The following is a 24,456-nucleotide window of genomic DNA, read 5'->3' on the forward strand; positions in this document are numbered from 1 at the left end:
CAAGGGGAAAAAAAGTATAATGTGAATAAGAGAAACATGCAGAGCAAGATGAAGAACATGAGAATATCTGAGGAAACTGTGTGTCAGGAGGTGTCTATATAAAACCTGCAGACAAGAAGGGGAATATGTGACTTTGCTGGATGGGTAGAATTTACTTTGTATGGAGTATAAAGGTAGAGAGGAATTATCCTGCTCTGATTTTCAGAGGCCAGTATGTTTATTTCTTCCCCCACCCTTAGAAAAGAGGTTTCTTGTTTCCCAACAGACATTTTCCTTCCCTCCCCTTCCTCTCTGAAAATGTTCCTCCGTTTTCAGACATACATGCTGCATTGCGGTTTACATCACAGGATCTAGCTGTAAGTGAAAATCTTCAGATGTCATTTGCTCTGGTAAACTCCAGGAACAGGTAACAAGTAATCCTGCACACCAGAAGCTTTGCAGACCATGCATGCCATTAGGTTTCAAACTTACAATATATTTTCTTATGTATCACAACATGTAAGATCACTGACATTATCATCGCATGTTGCTTCATCTCCTTTCTAAACTGTAATGTCTTTGAAGCAGGAAGTTACATTTTGTAATAGTTCAGTAAAATAATGTCAACCAAATCCCTCCCCCCAAAAAACCCACTTTTAAATAAAAATTGATAAACTCATATTTAACTTTATTTGTTGAAGAATCTGATACAGTAATTTCTTGTTAGTTCTCCTTTGAAATGAAGTGTCCAAAAGCAGAAGATAGACAGAGAATAAACTCCTGTTTGAATAGGCATCATGCATGTTTTCCCAGAATGCAGAAATAAGTAGTCTGTACAATTACAAAAAGGTCTATGAGGAACACCACAGGTGTACTAAGTTTGATTCAAAAAATTCAATATATTGGGCAGTGGAAAGAAGAAAGCTAAGGTGGGCTGCAATTTCTTCACTGAAGTACAATAAAGTTTTCTTGATCCTTCTAGAAGAAACTCTGAATGCCTGGTCAGACTCCAACATGACAGAAATAATTATGCACTGGCACACAAATGTTCATATCAGCAAATGAAGAGAAAATTATGGCAATCTAGAAAAAAAAGAAAAGTTTATGAAGGCATTCTGGACAAATAATAGCTCTGGGAGTGAGTATAGAGATTAGAGCAGGTCTTGGGACTCCAGACATCTCTATTGCAGGCTAACACTGACTTGCTTTGTGAATATGGTCAGTGATTTTATTTATCTATTCCTCACCTTCTCTGGTCTCTATGTAGATGTCTCTATTGCAGAGGAGTGCTAAAAAGCTGTAGAAGCTAAGTACAGATTTTACATTGAAAGGTAACATATTACTAAAAATTACTCTTTTCAAGGTCACTTCAAAGCCATATTAAAGGAAACTGCTTGAAGAGAGGGATTATTAAAGGACTGTATAGCTACCTACTGGAATATATCTATATAGCACTTACATTGCTCCTACTATTTGAGTAGCATCTATTCCTGGACTAGTGTTGTAGACACCCAAGTCATCTTTGTGAGTGATGTGCAACTTCCAAGGAAAAAAGTGCTTCTCAGAGGGCCTTCTCCTGCTCTGAGATACCATGAGTTCAACATCCTCATCGGAGAGCAACCGGATCAGATCCCCGTCAAGGTCCCGATAATTCAAAGCAATGTCATCTTGGTCAAACTCCCGCCTGGTAGAAAAGGAATGGATTGATCCCCAGAAATAAAGGAATGCCTGGGAGGTGCTACATGATGAACAATATACTGACAATCTAATTAACTCTGCTAAAAGCCACATAAAGCCTTGCATGTGTTGGCATTCTTGATACAGCTAGTACTGGAAATTATACAGCCACATTCGTGCTGCGCTGTGTTTAAGCTAAGAAATCTATCAGAACCAAGAGCCTTTTACAGTAACACCACACAAATGGCACAATTAATCTGTATGTTTGATAAAATTCCCATACAAAAAATGCTGACTGTAGTTACTACCCACTTTTGCCTACTTACCCACTTTTGCGTACTTACAGTTGTTTTTTTTCTGAGGAGTGTAAGAGTATTAGCATAGGTGTTCTATTACTAATATTTGATGTTCTAAAGTGTTGATATTCAACACTAGATCAAGTTAGTTTAACACTAGTTTAGCAGGTGTTAGAAGGTGGAGTCCTGCATCCTGAAGAAGTGTATTAGGCAAAAGATGTTTTCAAGGGGTCATTGCTTTTACCTTAGAACAAAAATGGAAACTTCTACACAGCATAAGTGAATCAGAAGTGTGGGTCATTCCATACTTATTGACAATCCCAAGGAAGATAGGTGTTTGCACAGATGGCCCTAGGCCAAGTCAAAGTACAACTTCTTCAAGACATTTGAAAAGTATTTCACACCCAAAACCTGGTGATGACCAAGTAGAATGTGAAAAATCTAGGACTGGCATAAGCTTGACAAATGTTTAAGTATTAAATATACAACTAACTGCTTGCATTGTACCTCATCAATTCCATGAGATCTTTGAATGATGGAATGCTGCTTAGATCCTCTTCCACTGAGATATCCCTGTAATCAGAACAAATCTATTCATTACATATCATGAAAAGAGAATTATTGGTGCTTCTTCAGCAATAATCTGGAATACTATTTTCTTATTACCTGATAGTGCTCACAGTCTCACTGTGGTAATAACAGCGGACTTTATTGACTGTGTCTTCCTGCTGTGGTAAATCTTTTATGATCTTCACAAAAGCACATGGGAAAATCCCAGTGGCATCATTAGCAGTTCCCTGGAATGATGGGAAATATTAGAATCAAGAAAACCACGCCATTTCGGCCACATGCATAAGTTCTGGAATTCAATTAATTTCCACAGAAACAACAATAAGAATTTTTCTACTATAATCCAGAAAAGAAAGGCTATGGAAGTGACCTGATGGCATCCCTACAAAAAGATTATACAATTGCACAGTCAAATACCAGGCAGGAGAGTGAAACAGCGTGTAAAAAATGAAAGTCAGATGGTTAGCAAGGAAGGCTGTGGTGTTTGAGCAAGCAGAGATATCATATCAGCAAACACGCAGTATGTTCTCCTCATCCTCTTTCAGAAGACTGCTGCATTACCCAAGTTCTCTCTAATCAGGCTGACGTGTGTTGTGGTATGAAGCATGAAGCATACAGCAACTCAGCCTGAGGCAAGAAACCAATTAATCACTGAAATGGAGTTTCCATCTCCTTTCTGTGGCCTTTCTGTGTTCTAATCACTTCCAAAGAATTTAAGAACATTCCAGCAGAAAAAAATGCAAATGAAAACTGAAGTCTGGAGGGCAGAAAATTTGTAAGCTAAAACCATCAAGGAACAAAGCAATTACAAATTTGGAATCAAGGATTTATTCTTGACAGTAAGACTTGATTATGGTAGAGTTTCTCCTTGAAAGGAGGAGACAGGTCACAAGGATTAGGAGAACCCTTTCTACTCATATATGTCAAGGTATGCTAATAATTCAGTATTGCTCTTGCAGTCTTACCTCCAACCAGTCTTTATTTACTCTGCTGAGTAGGTAGATCAAGTCTCCCTTCTTGAAGCTGAGTTCCAGCTTATTGGTTCCAGGAAAATCAAACAGTGCCTATGGAAAGTAATAACATTGAAATTACTAATTTGCAGAATTACAAAAGTAAACCTTTTTTTCTTTTCTGTACTTGAGGTGAAAGCATAAAGCAGCAAGGTAGTGTGCATTTTGTCGTCACAGACATGTTTCTGGGATAAGGTCACATATATTTGACCACAGTCTGCAGTTCTCACAATTTCTTCTCCTACTCAGCACGCACAAAAATGCTTTGAAGAAATAGTGAAAGCACTAGGATAAACATGGGCCTGAGAGAACTGCATGTTAGGATTCTTAAAGGGACAGAACCCTGAGCACCAGAGAAATAAATATACATAAGCTGAAAACACTTAAGAGCAAATAAGACAACAGAGCTGAAGACAACTGACAGCTTGAAATCCTGAGAATTGAAGAGATATATTATTTCTGGTTGAAGCTTTACAACTTTTAGATTCGCTGGAAAATATCATAAAAAGTCTTAAAAAATTGCAGAACTGTTGTGTCCTAATTTAAGGGTAAGTAACCGTTGCTCTTACATCTAGCTTTCAGGTCTATATGCTGAACTGAGAGATTTGGGGAAGCCTGGGAAATTGACATGTGGTTAAAATGGAACTTAGATGTCCTCTTCAGGAGGAAAAAAAAAAAAAAGGAAGTACATGCTACCATCTTAACAAACTGTTCTTGGACAATTAATGTTGCTGAGTTACAAAAATGCACAGCTCCCCCATTGTCCTTAGAGAACATGATAGCAATTTAAACACTCTTAGAGGAACAAAAACGAAAAGGTGTTCTCTGTTCTGTGTTGAGATAGTTCTTTCACTCTTATTAATGTTGTGCTCGTAGTTCATATGTCTATTTAATAGCTCTTTCAAAAGCTTTTTTCACCTCTTGAAAAGTTTTGGCAGGTATAATGGATATTAATAAATTCATAGATAAAACCCAGGAGGCATGACTGTTCCAAGACCTGTCACTGTCAGTGTGAAAACCAAAACCAACAAACCTCAAAGCATTTGATGGCTTTTTTTAATCTTACATAGCAAAGTTCCAGGAAGCAAGACAATGCTCAGACAAGTACTGGTTACAAAGCAGTCCCATGTGCTTAATAGTGAGACAATATACCACAAAAGACAAGGGTATAGGCACTTTTCAGTAGAACACTTGTGCTACAGAAAATACTGAGATGCCTCACCTGCAAAGCTTTTAAAGATATGCTGAAGTCAATGAAGCTGAAGCTTGTGCCTGTTATAAATTTAATTTATGGTTATCACTATGCAAATATGCACCATTTGGCAGCAAGCTGTACATGTCTCATTTTTGAATGTCCTGTCGCTCTGACTTCACAATGGACCTTCTTACTACTCAAGTGATGAGGAACAAAACACTTCTTTCCATCCTTTGTTTCACTCCCTGTTGTTAAAATCAATTGTTTTTCTCTGTTGATTTCACTTTCTTCCCCCAGGTTTTAATTGGAAAAGGCAACTTGATGGATGAGGTACCAAAGTAAAATGGAGTTTAATCTCCTATCCTGTGACAGGTTGTGCAGAGTACTCACCTCAGCCCGCGGAGCTGCTGTGCGGTCAAAAATAGGTACTTGATGTGAAATGCTTTTACTGCAAAGAAAGGGGACAGCAGGGAGATAAACATGCCTTTCTAGTCATAAAAAATGCTACACAATCAGTAGTACAATGTCTGCATTTTTACTATTTAAGAGGCAGGTAAGCCATAGACCACTGGAGAAACTGCATGAAAATGAATCTGTGTGCAGCACTGAAGTAAAAAAATACGGATGCAACAACATTGTCCTAGTTCCCTCAGTTTCAGTTCAGAGTAGCAACAATCTGATGGTGTCTGCTGTTGAGAACAGATGGAATTTTCAATATAGTCAGTATCCTGGACTTCCACAGCACTGCTCAGCCCCCCTACTCTGCCTTCTGGGCATCTCTGTTTCTAGCATTTATGGCATTTAGTTCAAACTCTGTCATCATACACACATGCAATTTCTGCAGTGTTTGAGGTAAGTGAAAAGGAAGCGGGTCCATCTTTGCTATGCTGAAAGGAGAATTAATTTGTCTAAAGGGTAATGAAGTATGGCGTCTACTTAACAGTTCTCCAAAGGGGTGTCAATGCTGCTATGTAGGACAGGCCCCTGTTTGGACAAAGGACAGAAACAAATTAAATATTCAGTTTCATTTAGTGTCTGAACCAGATCTCACTGAATTAATTGCCAAAACTCACATTGACTTCAGTGGTGCAAGCCTATGTCATTAAGCTTGGCCTGTATATTCTGCACATTATAATAGAGATTACCATTAAAGAAATACAGGCAGATAGAACTGGACAGTATTTTTTAAAAGCAAGCTATACTCTCCTTTTGGAATTTTCCTTTAATGCAAGTACCACATCCACTTTAAAAAGCTAAGATTACTGAAAAGAAGATATACTCTGTGTTCACTCTACCACAAAGATCCTCATATTGGGAATTCATGGATTCACATGGGAAACACAGTGGTGACCCTCATGTCTCTCTCTCCCCGCCAAAACTGGACAGCATCTTTTACACCAAGAAATGCTGAAAAAACATGTCAATCACTTACACTCGGCGTGTCCGTGGGCGAAGCCGTCTCAGTCTGTGAGGCACCTGCTCGCTATCGAAGGTTGAGTGGTAGAAGAACAGTCGTACATCTTCATCCATCAACACCCAAGCAGGGAGGCAGAGTAGGTTCTGTGCCAAGAGCAAGGAGGAAGCAGAGTGTAGCAGTGGGAGAGACCAATTCTCTATTTATTTACATGCAACAAATATGCCTCTCTGACCCACAGGATCATGAAGGATATTCATTACTGCCAGAAATCTCTCTCCTCTCTCTTCTCACTCATCAGGACACAGCTGAACAGCTGACAGTTTCTCTTCTTTACTCCTGGAGTTGGCCAATGTATTGCTTCACTCTTTTTGTACCTGATTTACTGCAGAAGTAAATTGTTTTTTGTGTTTCCCTTCAGAACATGAATGACTGTGGAAAGAAGGCAATCTTAAGTCATGTAAGCCTTGGCCAGCGTTTCAAGCTTTTAGTGATTTAAAGTCAGGTCTTCAGTTAACCTGCACACAAAGAATTTCTCTCCTTGATGTTTACTGGATGCATCTTCACTGCAGAGCAGGTATAACCAGAAGCCCACCTGTCCTGATTCTTGCTGTGACAGAGCCAGTTTTCTTCTTAGTAGCGGTACTGTGTGTTGGATTTAGCATGAGAATGATGTTGGTAACACACTACTGTTTTAGTTGCTTCTAACCAGTGGCTTACTAAACCAAGGACTTTTCAGTTTCCATGCTCTGCTGGTGAGGAGCTGCACAAGAAGCCAGGAGGGACCATGGCCAGGACAGCTGATCCAAACTGGCCAAAGGGGTATTCCATACCATAGAATGCCCAGTATATAAACTGTGGGGAGTTGGCTTGGAGCCACTGGTCACTGCTCAGAGGACTGGCTGGGTCAGCAGGTGGTGAGCAATTGCATTGTGCATCACTTGTTTAGTTTTTTCTTTAGTTTTATTTCTCTCTGTCTTTTTCATTATCTCCCTTTAAATTACAATTATTAGGATTATATTTTACTTTATCTCAATTATTAAACTTTTCTTATCTCAACCCACGGGTTTCACCTTTTTCTGATTCTCCTCCCTATTCTGTTACAGGAGTGAGTGAGTGATTGCACGGTATTTAGTTGGTGGGCAAGGTTAAAACACAATCCACACACCATTCTCCCAGTCTTTTAGACATACATACCAATCCTGTATTCATGCAGCACCTGGAGATTCACCATTTCCTCATACATCTCATGTTGGGGGATTTTTTTGCTAAGGATATCTATCTGTACACGAAGGGAGTGAGTGAGCCTCTGTGAACAGTGTACTCCAGCAGATCCTACAGTCTGAACAATCTGGGGAAGAGGACTGCAGGTTGTACCACAGTGTGTGCACTGTGTATTCAGAAAAATCAATACAGAGAGAAGCAGATACCTAGGACTGTAGCAGTACTGTCTCTCTTAGCTGATTTCAAGGGGTAAATATCTGCAGTGCTCAGTGCATTCTCCACCTTAAAATTAAGTTTTACCTTCATGTAGACATTTAGGATAGGAATCCTGTTCTCAGCAATTTCCCTTTTGGCACCAACAAAAACTTTTCCTGGAAAATATAAAACCTGTGACAGTTATTGAAGAAAAAACAAAGGAGGTTGTCAGAGAAATGAAGCAATCAGGAGAAAATAGGATCTCCAAGAAAATACATATTTTCTAAAGCATTTTATGTTTCTAAATGAACTTTACCACAAGTGAAGGTACTGCCAATGGAGCTTGACTTCTCTGGCATCTACAGCTGGGAACTAGTTCCTTGTCACAACTAGTTCCCTCAATGAACTCCTCTTTGGGACAGCCTGGGGCTGATAAAGCTGCTAATCATGGAAAGACTTGGTACTGACAGCTTACCTGGCAATACAGGGAGTGTGCAGGTGAATGGGCCATTATCACTCTCTGGCCCATATCTCTCCTCTAGTTTGGTGTGCAGGGCATAGAACTCACGATAGCGTCGGAAAATCAGGTATCTGCCACGACCTTTAAGCTTTACTTCAATGACAAACATCTGAAACAGAGAAGAGAGATTCAGGCTGATATTCATACTCATAAATACTTACCAAATGAAAGTAAGGCAATAGGATCATAAGATCAGTGCTCCATTAGAGGGAATATTCTCTTAGGGGCAGAGTGGAAAGCAAGCTTTCAGTTAAGTATCTGCAGACTCAAGAACTAGAAAATAACAAGTTAGCACCAGCTTGGCATATTTGTGGGTCCGGATTTCCCAAGATGCATATCCCTGTGGCTGCTTTACTTTATGTTATATAATCTTAAAAGGAAACATGAAATGACTAGATTCTACTTTATGCTTACACACCTTCCCTCAGTAACAAACAAAACACATTAGGGAGGTAAATACAAATATTTTACAGTGAGATGCTTTGGACATCTAAGTCTATAGACAGGCATCTAAATGAATTGATTTTCAGAGTTGAAAGCATTCATACTTCTTTTTGACTTTAAGGTACACAATTTCAGAAATTATGGTCTGACTGCCTCCAACCAGTATTTTATTTCTTATCTCCTGACAAAATTGCTTTGCTCTAAAGAAACCTATGATTTCCATACACTGACCTTTGAGTCACATTGCAGCCAGATCCTTCAGAAAACATAAAAACAGAGCAATCAAACATCACTACATTCCAGACTAAAACCTGCATACTGCATTGGGAAGGGTTTATGAGCAAAGTCTCCAGCAGAAGTCAGACTGAGCTGGTCGTATTCAAAATCTTCAGGACCTTAGTGCTTTTCCCTACTATTCCCTTCTTGTGTGCTCTTTCATATTTTATTAATATGCTATCTTCTGTGGAGATGGGAGCATCCTAACTTGCCAGTACTAAGGAATAACGACTCTGCCCTTCTACCCTTCTTGAACTCCTTTACCACTCTCTTCAGCAAAGGTACAGCACTCCAACAGGAAAAAAATTGGAGATTAGATAAGAATTCAGAAAACAAATGATGTTAGAGGATACCTCTGTCACATTTCACTCAGAAAATAAATTTTTAAACTAAATCTATGATAGACTATCCTCCATTCTAGAAAAAACAAGCACTGGGAAGTTTTCTACATGGAACTATTCATAGCAAAAAGCAATTACACCAGATAAACTGCATTTACTTCCCACAACCAAACCAGTCACAGATGAAGGCACACAGAGATAGAATGAATCTCCCTTCTTACGAAGTAGTTTGTAAAGCCTTTCTTCTCCTCAATATCTGCAATGTTAGCTGAAACAGGTACATCATCTGGAAGCTGGTCAAAATCACTGTGAAGCAAGAACAAAAGATTTAGGTTACTCATACTGGTATTAGCCTTCGAGGTCTCTGTGCCATACAGAACAAAGGCAATATCACATTATCTACTGCCAAAATCAAGAATCACACACCTGTGGTGTCTTTCTTTTCCTCTGGAGGCCTGATCTCAAGATTTCAAGTTTCTGTAAGTTCAGCAAAGTCAGTGACCACTGTGAGGATTCAACATGTCTGAAAACCACCCTTATCATTCCTAGGCTTTCTAGAGGAGTAGAACTACAAAAAAAAATGCTTGAGCTACTAAGCTTTTCCTGTAAAATGTGATCAATTGTGGATGCATTCTTAATCCTTCCTACAGCATTTAGAAGACTTATAGTAATAACTCTGCAGCAGTATATCTTATTCTAAGGAGATCATTATATATCATGATTTATGCTGTTATTATTACTGCATTACTGTAGGGAATAGGAAACAGTTCTGAGAAAAGAGCTTGTTGTGCCAGGTGCTGTAGAAACTGACAGCACAAAGCTAATTCCTAAAAACCTTACACTCTGTGTGCAAGATTCATACAATGTACCTTGTACATTGTGGATAAGAAACAAAGGATAAGCACAAACAGAAAAAGAGCAAAGAAAGACAAACATAGTATTATTCTATATCATAACTAGTGGTGCCTGCACCAGTTGTCAAAATGTTGTTACATTTTCTTGTAGACATCACAATAAAGCAAACTCCTAAAGGGGCTTTAAAAAAGAATGAGTAGGCTAGCAAATATTTACAGGGAGATCTCTCTGTCACAGTAGGTAAGATTCATCACAGAATCACAGAATACTCTGAGTTGGAAGGGACCCACAAGGGTCAATGAATCCAGCTCTTAAGCCCGTACGGGGATCAAACCTGTGACCTTGGCATTAACCTTCACAGCAGACAACCTGAAGTAAGAGCAAAGACACTTGTTTGAAAATGTCAAAAATATGTGAAGGAACATATGACAGTAGGCAGGGTTAGAAAAAGCTTTGCAGATCTTAGAAAGTATTGGATTTGAAGCAAAAGAGAAGGAAGGATCCTTGCAGGAACACCTAAAGAGCAGCCATATGAGGGAAACAACTGAGCTGTAGACAGCTTAGGCCTTGAATTTGAGCAGTTACAGCTATGAGATTGTAAAGGAATGTAAACACTGAAGATGAAAAAACAGAAAAGGAAGAAGAACTGCAGTAAATAACAGGTGTTGTTTGGAGAGTTGCCAGCACATGAAGGAATGCTGACCACCTATTAGAAAAGGAGCTTAGGCACATAAACAAGAACACCTACCCAATGAGATATGGTATATTTGCCTGTGGACAGAAGGAAAAAACTATAAAACTAAGCCTTCTGTAAATAAAGTGCTCGCTGCCTGTCAACTGACTGAGTGTGAGTTTTTTCAGCCGCTGCAGCCATATTACTGCAAAGTCATATTACTTGTCTATAATGTCCACACAACATAACAGCAAGAATTGGCAGGTGCTTTTTTGTCTGTGACCTTCTCCCTGGTACAACAGCTTTGACAAGCAGAAGACAAATTCACCTTTGCTTCAGTCTTATAATTCAGTGTTGTTAGAGGGGTATTTATATTAACACCTAAGTAAAAAGCATCAGGAATGAGGAAAAAAGGGTAACAAATGAGGGAGAGAGAAACTTTTAAAAGGATCATCTAAGAAATTCCAAGTCGACATAATGTTAAATATTCTGATAATACAAAAAAAAAAAAGCTGTCAGTTCTCTAGGTTTATCCTGCCAGGAGAATATCCCAAGCAGGTGTTTCCATTCGAAAGGATGAAGTAATGATGTAAGGTCTTCAATAGTTTGCTGTTCGAGGAGAATGCCATGAATCAGCACCACCCACAACACAGTAAATACTATCCCTTACTGTGAAGAGGGATGTGGTTATGGAGATAAAATTAGTCATATCACAAACCCCAGTAAAAGGGAAACTGTTTGTAGCTATAAAGAGGACAATTACCCGTTATGGCCTAGGTGCTGACTATTCCTCACAAAAAGAAGAAAGTCCACTCCAACCTAAGAAATGGACTGCTCCACACCGAGCGGCCTAATAGTGTGGAAGTTAGGATAACAAGAAGAATGACCAAAGATGCTTGCATCCAAATTAAACAAACAGATCACAGCAGTTACATGAGGCTTGTGGGGGAGCAGGAGGAGGGAGAGACACGCTACCTCTTTTCTCGCAGCTGTCGGGGAAGAGACATGGGTTCAGCTTCTTGAATCCAGGTGGCTAAGCTCTACTACTCTGCTTCTTAGGCAGTCCCTGGTTGAATAGGATGAACAAAGTCAAATTCTTCCTGTGTGAAACAAGACTCCTTTGCAAGGCCTCAGAGATCTTTTTTTAATGGTTCAGTGTCAGACGATTTCTCCTGTACCTCCCCACCCCCACAAGATTGAGGAAGTACCAGAGAAAAAACAGTCATAAAGACTGTTCTGTGATGTCTGTCATGTATCAAAACTGCCACAGTTGAGAAACCAAAAGTCCAACAAAAAGCAGAAACTATGAGCCACATATTGTTGTCCACCTCACCACCAGAACATTTGCCTCTGTTGAAAGCCAGCATGAGTGGGCTCAACAAATTCTGTTTTTTCAGCTAAAATGTCCCCATATGCATCCCTACACTAATGTTCGTAAGCTAGGATGAATACTTCTGATCCCTTCTTGAGGCTCTGTGATTCCTGAGAATCCTCCTTTTCATGGACCAAGAGCCAGGAGGTGGAGCTAAAGAATAAATTTTCAAATGGGAACAGAAAGTGTCATCAGAAAATTCAACCTTGTCAAACATATGGGTACCAGGGTATCAGACACAGGAGACGAGCTTTGAAGGATGGATCAATGTAAGGGAGATGTAAGTCCTTGAAAGATAGAGACCTTTTCAGCTTCATGCACTCAAAACAATCCACATTTGCCACATACAAAAATAAGGTAATGGCTCACTCTGCCTTGTACTCAAATGGTAGGGATAGAGCATTTGTATAAAATCAGCTGACAATTTTTCAAGAAGAAAATAAAAGCAAGAAAGTGATGAGGAAGTCATCATTTGCTAACACTGTAGATAAGTTGCAACACAGCTTACCCGCCTTAGTCAAAAGCTGCCATGGGTATCTGCCTCTCCATTTCAGACTCTTCCGTTTTCATGTTCAATACGTATTTGCTTCCTTCTCCTCCTTCCGCTGTCAAGCACAAAAATTCCCATCTGAATGGACAAAAATCAACTGGCATCCCTGAAAATAAAATTCTATTTACAACTGTAATTATCAGCCTTGAGAGTAACTGCATTTCACTGCATTTTAATGAAGTAAATTCTTCACCCGTCTCTTTTTTGTGGGTAACTGAAGGCACCATTATAGAATTGGAGAGGGGAGATAGTGCATCTTGATCAGAAGGGACCAGGAGAACCTACAAAATTCTGAACTGCATTTTCTGAGTGCTACTCTGAGCTTCCAACACAGACTTAGCAGAACTGTTTTAAGTGATGATGTTGGACCTAAGTATTTCCACAGAACTTCACACTCTGATGTATACTCTGTTTTTTTGATTAGGCCTGTTAAATGTGCAATCCTCATGTAACCCTAAATCAGGCTCATTATACTCTTCCCTTGAGTGAGAGAGACAATAATCAAGTTTTATAACTGCGGTCCTCTTGCTCTCTCCTGACATTCAGAAGGAAATAGGAAGAGATCACCTTGACCAGAATTCTTAATCACAATATCGATGTATACGAACTCATGAAAATTCAGGGGAGCCCTCCTGACACACACAAAAAGATGTGGAAAGGACAAGACCTGTGTAAACTTTAATAGAAACAAAAGAGAAAGGTGCTTCTAAGGTACCTTTCTATTTGATGAATATCATAGTTTTGATAAGAAAATCGTAAAAAGGTTATTCTAATGTTTTCAAATCTCTTGGAAGAGAATATAGATACAATGCACATACATTTTTTTTAGTAGACAGAGGATATGACATAATGCAAAAATACTTGCTCATTGTTTACCTGGAGATGTGGCTTTTTAAGAACAAGTCGACAGACAACCTCACAGACAAATTGTCTATGCAACTGCTTTGCTGTAAGCGAAAAACAAATTGAGAGCAGCTCAATTCCACTACTCTCTACTTGAGGTTACAGCCAGTAATAATGCTAACCTGACAGAACAATGCTAAACCTGCTAAGAAAGTTTATGATTCTGCAATGTATTCTTGTTCTAAACTCAACCAGAGCCAAGACTTTCTTTTCTGACAAAAGGCAAATTCCTACCTCAGAAGATTGCATAGCTGATTGATTAGAGGAATCACCAAGGCTGTGAGACTAAGACTGGAAACACTGCTTTGCCAAATCAGTGCCTCAATCAGTACCAGCAGTTTTCTCTCTATTCCATCTATTGTGCTACTATAGCAGAAGTAACAGTTTCTGTTATTTAGGTTGAGAAAATAGTCTGGGTCTAGTCAAATCCACATGCTCTCTCTGCTAAAATAATTACTCTACGAATGAAATAAATGTCCATTACAAAACTGATACCTTAATGACAGTACCCACATCAAGAAATATGCCTCTACTAGAAAAGTAACCCATGTCATCAGCTGACATGGTCAACTCCCAGTTTTGAGAAAACCCACCGATACACCGTGTCTGGCAGTCATTATGGCCCTATGCACCGGCCCTTATACATATGCAAGAGAAAGCAGACATCCATCCAAGTGCAAGAAATAGGAATAAATTAATTAATTAAAGGAGACTACTAAGAAAATCCTCAGATGACTGAATCATGACCATATGCTGACACCACTACACACCTATTCACAGTTCACAACCTACTATGTTATTTTAGACATGTATGCCTGTGAGCTGTGAAATCATGGTCTTCTGTCTAATGCACAAGTTGTTAGAAAATACACGTACAAGGATATCCAGCACCTTGGAAACCTGAGAGTATCAGCTATAACCAAACAACCAGAGCAAGCATGGAATTTTAGTGAAAAATAAGAATGTAGTCCCAAATCACTAAAGATACGTGAACCACTAGTAAAAGGTAAATAAAAAAAAACGTAGCAGAAATACCCAGCTGAGTCAAGTTCTGATGACAGCACTACATACCATCTCTACTAGGACAGCACTACTATACCATTTTGTCTGTGCATGTCTGTACACTGTAGAATAATGGCTTCTCTCTGGTGCACCTAACATTAGAAAAGCGCTGTATGCTCACCAGCCATAGAATAAATCTGTTAAGTGATAGGATAAAGCAAACAAGAATAACATTTTTAAAATATGTCTGATCTCACCACAGATTAATCTGTAAAGGAAAAAATGTTTTAACAGTCACTGCAAGCAAGCTGAACATCAAGTAGAAACACATCGGCTTGCAAGATACTTACATTCAACATTTTGTTCTCAAAGGTTACATGGAATATTTGTTTCTGTACCATACACATCATTAACTGATGCTTGAGACTGAGCAGCACCTGTGATAACACTGATTTTGGATTCTTTAATAATACTTGTACATATATTTCTTTTATGGTTCCCATCAGCTTGACAGTATGCTTTAATAGACTTTTACAATATTTATTTTCAAATATAGAGATGTTTAAACTCACTATTACAGCACATGAATAATTAATTACAGCTCCGCAAAATATTTGGACAAAAGTTACATAAGATAAGCTACTCATGTCTGCCCTGCAATCTTCAGAGCTTTTTTGCAGGTAGTGCTCCAAAATACTTAGGAGGCCTAATGGGAACAAGACCCCCTTTCTTTGCTATATGCTTTCAGGACAGCTGAAAATAAACCCATTAAAAAAAAAAAAAATTGAAGTTGTCCTACCTTTCTGAACTTCTTGGGAAAAAAACAAAGAGGACATAAGTTGAGCTGATTGGTTTTGTATTATTCATTAGATAACAACTCAGCTCATAATGTCTGAGTGCATGGATACTCTCCTGGTCACACATTGTGTTGGGAGGAAAAAAGGCACAGTAGTATAGATATATAGAGATTTGGAAGTTTGCTTTGACTTAAATCTGGACACAGCTTCCATTACTGTTTTTTTAGGGTGAAAAGTAACCAGTAGTCATTTACAAAAAAGGACTCTGTTCATGCCCTGCTGATATAAACACAACTAAATAATCCATCTTGAACTAAAGAAATTTAAAGGTCAGCATCTAACACTGTTCCTGGCAGCGAATTTAATGGTGCCATTTCTAGAATAAATTACTACTCGACATGAAAGGGCTTTACAGAACCAAATATTAAAGAAAGAGCAGCCTTTTTTAAATGACATTTTTCTCCAAACTTCAAACTAAATCACGTACCTGAATCTTGGCTTTCGCACCTCTATTCCTTTAGCAAAGCAAGGAATAAGTATTGCAGGGAAAAAAACCACTCTGAAAAGTGAGGATTTTCTTTAGACCTTATCAGCTAGGAAATATCACCTTGGAAATATGCATTCAACAGTGCCATTCTGGCGTTTGATAGTTCATGATGCAATAGCCAGATCTTGTCACCTTTTCTTGCGTAGAGCAATATCACAAGCAGTATTATGATCTTCCTCACTGTGGAAAACAATTCTTCTTTTAAAATAAACCCATTTCCTTTAGAAATACTTTAACAATATATAGGATTTCTCTCTGACATAGTAGAATAACTTGGATTGGAAGAGTTAGAAGTAACTTCTCATTAATGAGCAATCGGGCTTTCTATTCTTGCATAGCTCGCGTGGATATTGACGCCCAGGACTAGGCTAAGTGAGAAAAATAGAAGCTCAGGAACAGCAACAGAATGTTCTTTCATCCAGATAGCATATCACTTCCAAGATAAGAGGCAAATAAGGAAGATATAGGGCAGAGCTTGTCACTACTATTGTGCATGACAGATGTGGGCTGGAAGTATCCCTGTGCTCCAGTCAGCTACATCAATGTCAAAATCTGGTAACTGGTCATTGCAGACAAAGAAGTAGGAAAGAATTTCTAAGAGAGCTATGTCTACAACCATTCCTCCAGAAGTTTAAAACCTAGTTTCAGCACATAGCAGCAGTGCATCTTTGTGGCAGGAGAGTCTTTGTGTTTTAAATCTCCTAGTTATCTTGAGAATCAAAAATCTGTCAGAGTTATTGCTGCTCAAGACAAAGAAAATCTTGCTTCATCTATTTCACAAGTTCAAAAGACCTGTTAAAATTACTCAAAAAAAAAAAAAAAATTCACTGAACTTTCCCAAGTTGCAAAATAGGGTTGGGATTTGCTAAAATTTGTGCAGTGCTGCATTCAAACCATCCAACACTGTTACTAACAGTTTAATTTCCCCAACCATTTGACAAAATCCTGTGACCAAAATCCTTTTACTTAATTTAGAAACTTTAGGGGAGTGCCTTTAGTTAAGTGAAGTTTTCTGAACAGTGAACAGACACAGGTACCACTGGTCAGTAAATCAGACCTCAAGTGGGCCAACTCCACCTGTGAAGGTTTTATCTGTCCCCTAGGGATATACATAAATTATAAAATAGCTATATTCCCAGTTTTGTCACCTCAGGTTTCTAAAGGTAAGGAATTAAATCTATCCCTTACTGTGGACCTAGTTATTACTGGTACAAAGGTACCTTCCCATTCGGGACTCAGCTATATTTGGATATGCACTTTTACACTGGTATAATTGTCTTTACCCTAGGGGAGTTGTACTACTTAAGCTACACTGATATAGTCAAAGAACCACAATTTTCTGGTGCAGAAATATCCAGTCTGCTCATTATAGAGAGTTTATTTTCTAACGGTTCATAAATTGGGACAATATTCCTTAATAAAATCAGGGGGCAAGGGGGCTAGAGATTAGGATAGGCAGGCAAGTGGCAAATATAGAGGCAATAAATATCAAGGTCCTGTAATTTTCAAAATTCTACCAGTATTCCTCACAGTATATACTTATAGCCTGTCTCATCTGCTGCCTCACCTACTGGTCGTTTATTGCCTTTATTTCTTGAAAGATAAACTTGTAGAATGAGTCCGCCAATTACTATACTAATAAGAAATTCAATCCCAAATCAGTGGCCAGTCTGTCCATTTCAAGTGTGGAAGGCTGGAGTTTGTGTCTCCCATACCTCAAAAGGCAGAAGGCTGCCTTGTTATGTGAAGCCAGCTCTAAATAAGAGATCTTTCAACTGCCACAGCCAGTTCAGCCACTGGCTTGCTATGTGTGATTCCTTCTGCCTTAGCTCTGCCATCTGTAAAACAGGGTTGACTAATACTTTTCTCATGAGGGTGAAAGTGAGAAGGAAAAATGCTCAATAGAGGTATAATTCTTTGGGAAAGTCAGGTGAAAAGTGAGAAACTACAGCCATTATCCTCAGCAACCCACCTGCACTCAAAATCACCTGCAGTGCAAACAAAAAAACAATATAAAAATGTAGTTCTTTCAAAATGTGCCAGTAACGCTCCAATGCCAGGCCTTAGAACAGATACCCAAACCCTTAAAAAAGACTGTAGTGGCTAAACTATCACATATGTTAAACAGCAGTAGCTAATGGGCCTGTCTTACCATGGAAAAGAACAAGGAAAGGAAACTAAGAACAGCTTTCTGCCTAGAGTGCTACCTAATCTGGGAATATCATTCTGCTGGCAGATTGCTTCAATAATCTGAGCCAAACAAAGGTAGTGGGGGACTGTGAAGTTGTGATTTCAAGAAATGAGTATGTGGTGATGGTATCAGCTTAGGAAATTCCCTGTCCTCACATACTCTTGTTTTTTCCTGCCCCACAGCATGGCACGTCTTAGGCTCTGCTGCAAAATACATCAGCTAGCTAATCCAGCTGTAAAAACGTTTTTTTCTAAGATGCAGATCAATTTCCCAGCCCAGTTCACAGCACAGACATCAACAGGGAGAACGAATGAGGAGGAATACATTAAACCAGCACTGCCTGATAACTTTGTCTTACAAAGGCACTTGGAAAAACACAGCGAATGTATGTGTGCACATGTACATCTCCAAAAAATTCATTTATGTCTCCTGACAATCCATCTCCACATACAGATACTAATGTAACCTCTTTCACACATATGCTTCAGGGCAACATAACATTGGTGTGGCAAGAATTTTACTACTTTTATGATGTAAGAAAGAAGCCAAAATACACACTCTAACCATGACTTCTTCTGTAATAGCTTTCCTGAATGAGATAGTTGCTACTGAGATAGTATCTATGGAATCCAGTCCTTGAATAGCTGCTCCTCTCTACTTCAGTGCCTTTGCCCTGTTTGCCTGCACTTTATTTATTTTTCCAGATTTCACTACAAACAACTTGTATAAGCTGTTGCCTGACGTAAATGTAGTGCCATAACAGTGGGTTTCTCATCAGGAATCAGACCACAGGAAGGTGGAAAGGAAGGCAGAAAATTATGTTAGCAGCACTTCATGATTGAAAAGCACCTTCCTTGTGAAAAGGCAAAGAATAAAAAATCTTCAGAATAAAGGAAAAGCAGGAAGTGAAGGGGGGAGAAAGGGAATAAAAACCAAACGTCCCTGTTACTAAAGCATGCAATAAAATCTATTTATTACCCAAACAATTTTTACTCCAAACCAGCCAGTTATGACACTCTCAGATATGTCTGCTGCAAAACAGTAAAAGGTAGAGGGGGATTGATGTCCCGTTCCAGTTCTTTCTGTTCCACGTCTCGCCTCTTGAGTTCTGCTGAATGTGACATTTTTCCCTGGCACCTAATACACAGAACTCTGCTGCTAATTTTATGCACAGAATTCTCAAGCTGAGTAATTTGAGGCCAGAGACTCCTCCAAGAGCCTGCCAGACAGAGTGCACACCCTTCAACACTGCTTCTGCTATAGAGAAATGGGGGATGGGAGAAGGAAATGAGCCAAACAAGAAACAAAAAACAAGCTTCCAAACTTGTCCAAGATGTTTAGCTGATTTTTGGCTCTTAGATCTACCAGGGATCTATCTCCAGCTCTCTCTGTCCTGTTTGTCAACAGATGGTCCAGTGGATTTCCCAGCAATTACAAACACTCATTCAATTTAAGATGCACACTTTTCCCCTTTTTTTCCCACATTAGATTAAGTCTCGCTGCTCTAAAACTAAATCAGGCTTTTGGACACAATGCTCTTTTAATACTACCCTGATGAGATAGAGAAAGAAGTGATTTCTGCAATATTATAATCAAGGATTTAAAAGAGAATCTGGTTTCTCTTTTCCCCACCCTAGTTAACATCTCTGCATCTCACAGAGATAGCCTGCACTGTAATATATTCCACTAAATGAGGATGAACAAGTAACCTTAAAAATACGGGCTGATGTACTTAAAAGGGGATTGAACCTGATGTATCCCCATTAACTGATCAGAAAAGGCTTTATGCCAGATGTCCCTCTTTGCTTCCAGTTAACTGAAGAAATCTTTGCTGATGCCTTTTATTGGAATCATCTACTTTCCACAGTAGAGAAAATATTGAATTAGACCCATTTTCAATAATACTTACTTCTACTTTGGTGCCAATAATGCTAGAAGGAGAAAATACCATACCACTGTCTTCTCCCCACTCCAACTTTCTTTCTCTTGACAGTATCCACAACACATAGTCAGTGGACTTCAGGTTGAAAAGAAAAACAAGAAAGAACTTTGATAACGGAATTATATCAATAACTTCTACTGCAAACACTTCATGCCGGAACAAAATAAACTGCACTGCCTAAAGACTTCTTTAGATGGTACAGCATCCTCCTCACTAATGGTTCTCTGATAATTATGTTGACCAGCAGTATTAAGTAGAAACCTGGTCTGAGACTAAATGAAATCTTTCTTGAGAATTTGAGAAGAGCTGGGACTTCTTTTACTGTTGTTCAGCTGCAAGAGAACATCACAAGCTTTAGCATCCAGAGAACTTTCTTAGCAGTTTGTCCCATCGTGAAATACGTGCCTGTGTAGAGAGAAGAAGGGAAGAAGGACTGGGAAGAGGAATGTAGTCCTTTATTCCATATCTTGGGTGTCAGATAAACAAAACATGAGGCATAAAAGTCAGATAACTTCATATACTGATCTGCTACAGCCATCAACATGTTCCACTGCAGAAAAAGAATGAGAGAAAAAATAGGGACAATGCACAGCTGACAAAAAGAGGAATATAGAAGAAAAAATAGGGATGTGTAGAAACATCAAATGTAAGGAAGGATTGGGAAGAATCCATCTTTCCTCTAAAAAAGTGCAGTGTATTTCTAAACTTGACCCACATGTGTCTGGCTATCTAATTTATGAGACATGAAGCTGCCCAGCCAGCAGGCTGACCATAAATTATATCTCTTAGATACACCAGGATAATTTACATTAGGAGATAAGAAGGGGAAACTGATGAATAAAAATTTTGATCTTACCCTTCAGGGAGCTGCCTGGAATATACTGTGTTGGTACCTAGAAGTCTGTAGGTGTCCTGAGGTGGTAATATGCCTTGCCAAGACCTTTCCATTATAAAAGCTAATAGATCACAGCCTTTTTTTCCACTGTCTGACAGCATGTCTGCCTAGCACAACTATACTTTCAGATCCACAATACATGTGATTTTGCAGACCAGGCTTAAGTAAAAGCTATCTTTGTTTAGTGCAAAAAAGAAAAGACCGATAGGGAGATATAACTGTTAATCCAACTAAACAAAGTGGGATTAAAGAGAAAACACAGCTAGACCCTTCTCCTAGGTGGACAACGAAAGGCCAGGAGACAGAATCTCAAGATGCAACAAGCAAAAAAATCTCACTGGACATGAGAAAAAATAATTCAACATGACACTGGAACAAGGGCCTAGAATGGCTATGGGATCTCCATCTGGGGAAATGTGTAAACTTTGACTAGACAAACTTGACCTATCCTTTATATTAGGTCAGCTTTGAGCAATTGATTGCACAGATCACATCCAGTGGCCCCTTCTAACCTTATTTGTTCTATATTTAGATATCAGATGCTATCTTCAGCTAACCAAAGTCTCCATCAGTTACTCGTCAACTTATCCAAAACAATCTGCTTGACCTAAATTAAAATCTCACATGCATTTGGCAACTGTGAACACTTCAGATAGTCTATAGTACTGTGCTATAAAATTAAATTTCTTGTATAAAAAGAAAAAAAAAGGAATGGGAGGAAGGAATGGGAGGTAAGACAAATGTATTGATAGATATTCTCAGATTGGATTGCCAGGAAGAAGCAATCAACTGATCTACATGCCTTGCATATACTACCTACCTCATGCATCTGAAAATACTTTTCTCTTTGAACTCCAACTTTTCCTTCTTCACCATTTTCCCCATATGGTGCTAATCCCTCTCCAAGTCCATCTTCTTCCTCAACCTGCTTCCCTCTTTACATCACCTTTTATTGTCCTTTTTGATCCCAATCTCACCCTTTATTCTTCTAGTCTTGAATCTCTGAGTTGGAAAATAATTTCTTAAGGCAAAGAGAAGCTAATTATTTGGCTTTGGGCCTGCTTCTGCTTTGTCAGCTCCCTTGTCATCAAGTCTATCAAGTGTGTGGGGAAGCTTTGGAATGACAAAGAAAGCCATAAACTGACCTGGTAATCCCAGGGAAAACCTGGTCTGCACTAATGATACTTGTAAAATAATCAGGGGAGCTAAATGCCTAAAGTTCCTCAGAGCAGCCTTCCTCAAATGTCGCCTGACACATCAAGTATTCACTGCTCAGAATGGGGAGAGGAGGGAAATATGTCTGCCATGAAAATGAATAGAGCAAGCACTAGACCTGCACTAATTTTATTAGTAATTAATTAATTTCTAATTAATTAATTGTAATTAATAAACTTCTTCAGGTTTTCTTTTGCGTTAGTAACTTGGTTCCCATTACCCTCAGTCTCTTTATTCCTGCTAATGTTGTGGCCTTTAGACATCAAGAGTCATAGTGTAAGAAATAAAAGGGTAATAGACACTTAGCATGCCTGGCTATATGCCTGACACAGTGAAACAAAGGATGAAGAAAAATTTACACAACTTGAAATTGGACTCTTTAGTCTGTTAACCAATGAACATTCAGAAAGTCTGCAGAGTTTTATGGATATACCTGCTTCAGAGAACAAGAATCACAGAAGATAACACTTTCACCATATAACTACATAACTCCAATTGGTATTTCAGAGATATAACTTGAAAAGTCAGGGACATTTTGCTCTCAGTTACAGAAAAGTCACTGTTGACATACATTTGAACACCAGATACAGGGCTTACCAGTCCACCTACATCATGATGTAAATATACAAAGAGTTTATGAACATCAGAAATTTTTATACTAGAAAAATCATTAGTTTCTCTCACTCTTGAATCCATATTTTGATTCATCAAAGCAGACCTGTATTTCTACTCTGAATACTGTCTTTCCAATAGTTATGAAACAAAAAAAATTTTAATACACGCTTGCCTTGGCAATGCAGTTCACATTCTTACTGATGATTGTCTTATGCTTTCAAAGTCTATCAGATTTAGCTAGGCTAACAGTAGACACTCTACTTTAACATATAATCCTTCTTCAAATCTCAATAAACTCTTTGTTGAGATAATAGCCATCCAGCTGCTAAACTCACAAGATAATTAAACAGTCTGTGAAAGGACATTTCTTTTTAAGCAGATTTAAATTTTATCAAATGATTACTCCCTCTTAGTTTGAATAATAATTATTCAAATACTTTTTTCTTTTTAACCTTTTCTCACCTAAGTTCTCTCTTGGGCTCTTGGCCAATAAAAAAACTAATCTGTATAGCAGATAGCAGGATAGCAGAAGGCAACATGAAGAAGGCAGGAAAAAAAGGCATTAAATAGTTACTGGATTCTCATTTAGGTTATAAATCTAGCTTGAGAGGGACTATTCACGGTTTAAAAGTTAAGGATAAAGAAGACTGTGCAAGACCACAGTGCCTTTGGCATAAGAATTGTTTCTCGCTATGAGACATAGAAGTACAATACTTACAAAAGGCCCCAGTTACAGTTCAATATAGAAAATGTGATGCACTATAAAAAAAGTGAGAAGGAGCATCTAGGAAGAGAAACTTCCAGTAATTTCTAATAAGTCTATTCTGCAAATAAATATGTGTCTGAGTTTTTCTGTACTGATTTGGTTTGAGTCTCCATTTTTGGCTGGACATATAAAGTACTGGTCAACTCGTCTCTTTTACTATCCATAGGTAGATTTAAAAAGATGTGGTAACCACGCTCTAAGAATTTACACTTGAATTAATGCTACCACAGAAGTCCAAAGACTTTATACAAATGTGACAGTCCTTAAGAAAGATATAATGGGGAAAAGGAGTTAACAATAGCTATTTTTAAAGGGCTAGCAAATTATCTAGAACTACAGGAGAAGGATGTTTGCTATATGCTATTGATTCCAGTCAAGATATCCTCTCCTTCACTTTGTAAAGTGAACAACTCCCTTAAATACTTACAGATTTGGCTTTCTTTTTCAAAGTGTCTATATCTACAAAAATTTCTTCTTGCCCAAAACCAACCTATTTATTTCTTTAAACTCAGACTGTATGGTGTGCTATCATTCTAAGGCAGACTTTAGCAGATGTTTTTGTTTTGCTGTCTCATCTTCAGGCTCCTTTTAAGGAGCTATTAGTCTTTACGGTTCCCTAATCCCCCAACTAAATTTATCAGCAGTTGATTGCAGCCAAGAGTTAAGCTAAATTAAACTTTGAAATCCCTGTACAGTGTATCAGATGCACTTCTGGGGTAGGGAGCAGAAAGCTCCAAATGTTCTACTTCTCAAAAGGTAGGAGAACCATGATTTTGTCTACAGGTTTTTCAAAGCTTCCATACATTTTTCAAGATGGCAACAATTTCCCTGATTTTATATGAGCAAGCACTGCACTGTGGAAACAACTTGTCATTTAACTCCACATCAGGTGTGTGCATACATGCATACCCATAATTTTTCACATAGGTATATACTTTCCTCTACAAATGTGTATGTTGTATATGGAGGAGGTGTGTACACATGGACACTTA

General features: G+C 38.5%; 1 protein-coding gene across 9 annotated transcripts in view; it reads right to left on the reverse strand.

Annotated features, from left to right (window-relative positions):
* Window positions 1-675: 675 nt before the first annotated feature.
* NCF4 (neutrophil cytosolic factor 4) overlaps window positions 676-24,456 on the reverse strand; it is an 80,436-nt gene continuing 56,655 nt past the window's right edge. For all 9 annotated transcript variants that reach the window (XM_051784630.1, XM_051784624.1, XM_051784632.1 and 6 more), the window contains 10 exons: window positions 9,363-9,447; window positions 8,036-8,189; window positions 7,666-7,736; window positions 6,160-6,287; window positions 5,118-5,175; window positions 3,488-3,586; window positions 2,619-2,749; window positions 2,460-2,525; window positions 1,439-1,663; window positions 676-1,062 (listed from right to left, as the gene is read on the reverse strand). In XM_051784630.1, coding sequence (XP_051640590.1) covers window positions 1,053-1,062; window positions 1,439-1,663; window positions 2,460-2,525; window positions 2,619-2,749; window positions 3,488-3,586; window positions 5,118-5,175; window positions 6,160-6,287; window positions 7,666-7,736; window positions 8,036-8,189; window positions 9,363-9,447 — 1,027 coding nt within the window. In that variant the 3' untranslated portion in view covers window positions 676-1,052. The remainder of the gene's footprint in view (window positions 1,063-1,438; window positions 1,664-2,459; window positions 2,526-2,618; window positions 2,750-3,487; window positions 3,587-5,117; window positions 5,176-6,159; window positions 6,288-7,665; window positions 7,737-8,035; window positions 8,190-9,362; window positions 9,448-24,456) is intronic.

The sequence above is a fragment of the Manacus candei genome, unplaced genomic scaffold (assembly GCF_025592945.1).
Source record: "Manacus candei isolate 608988 ecotype Guabito, Panama unplaced genomic scaffold, ASM2559294v1 h1tg000018l, whole genome shotgun sequence".
NCBI classification, from domain to species: Eukaryota; Metazoa; Chordata; class Aves; order Passeriformes; family Pipridae; genus Manacus; species Manacus candei.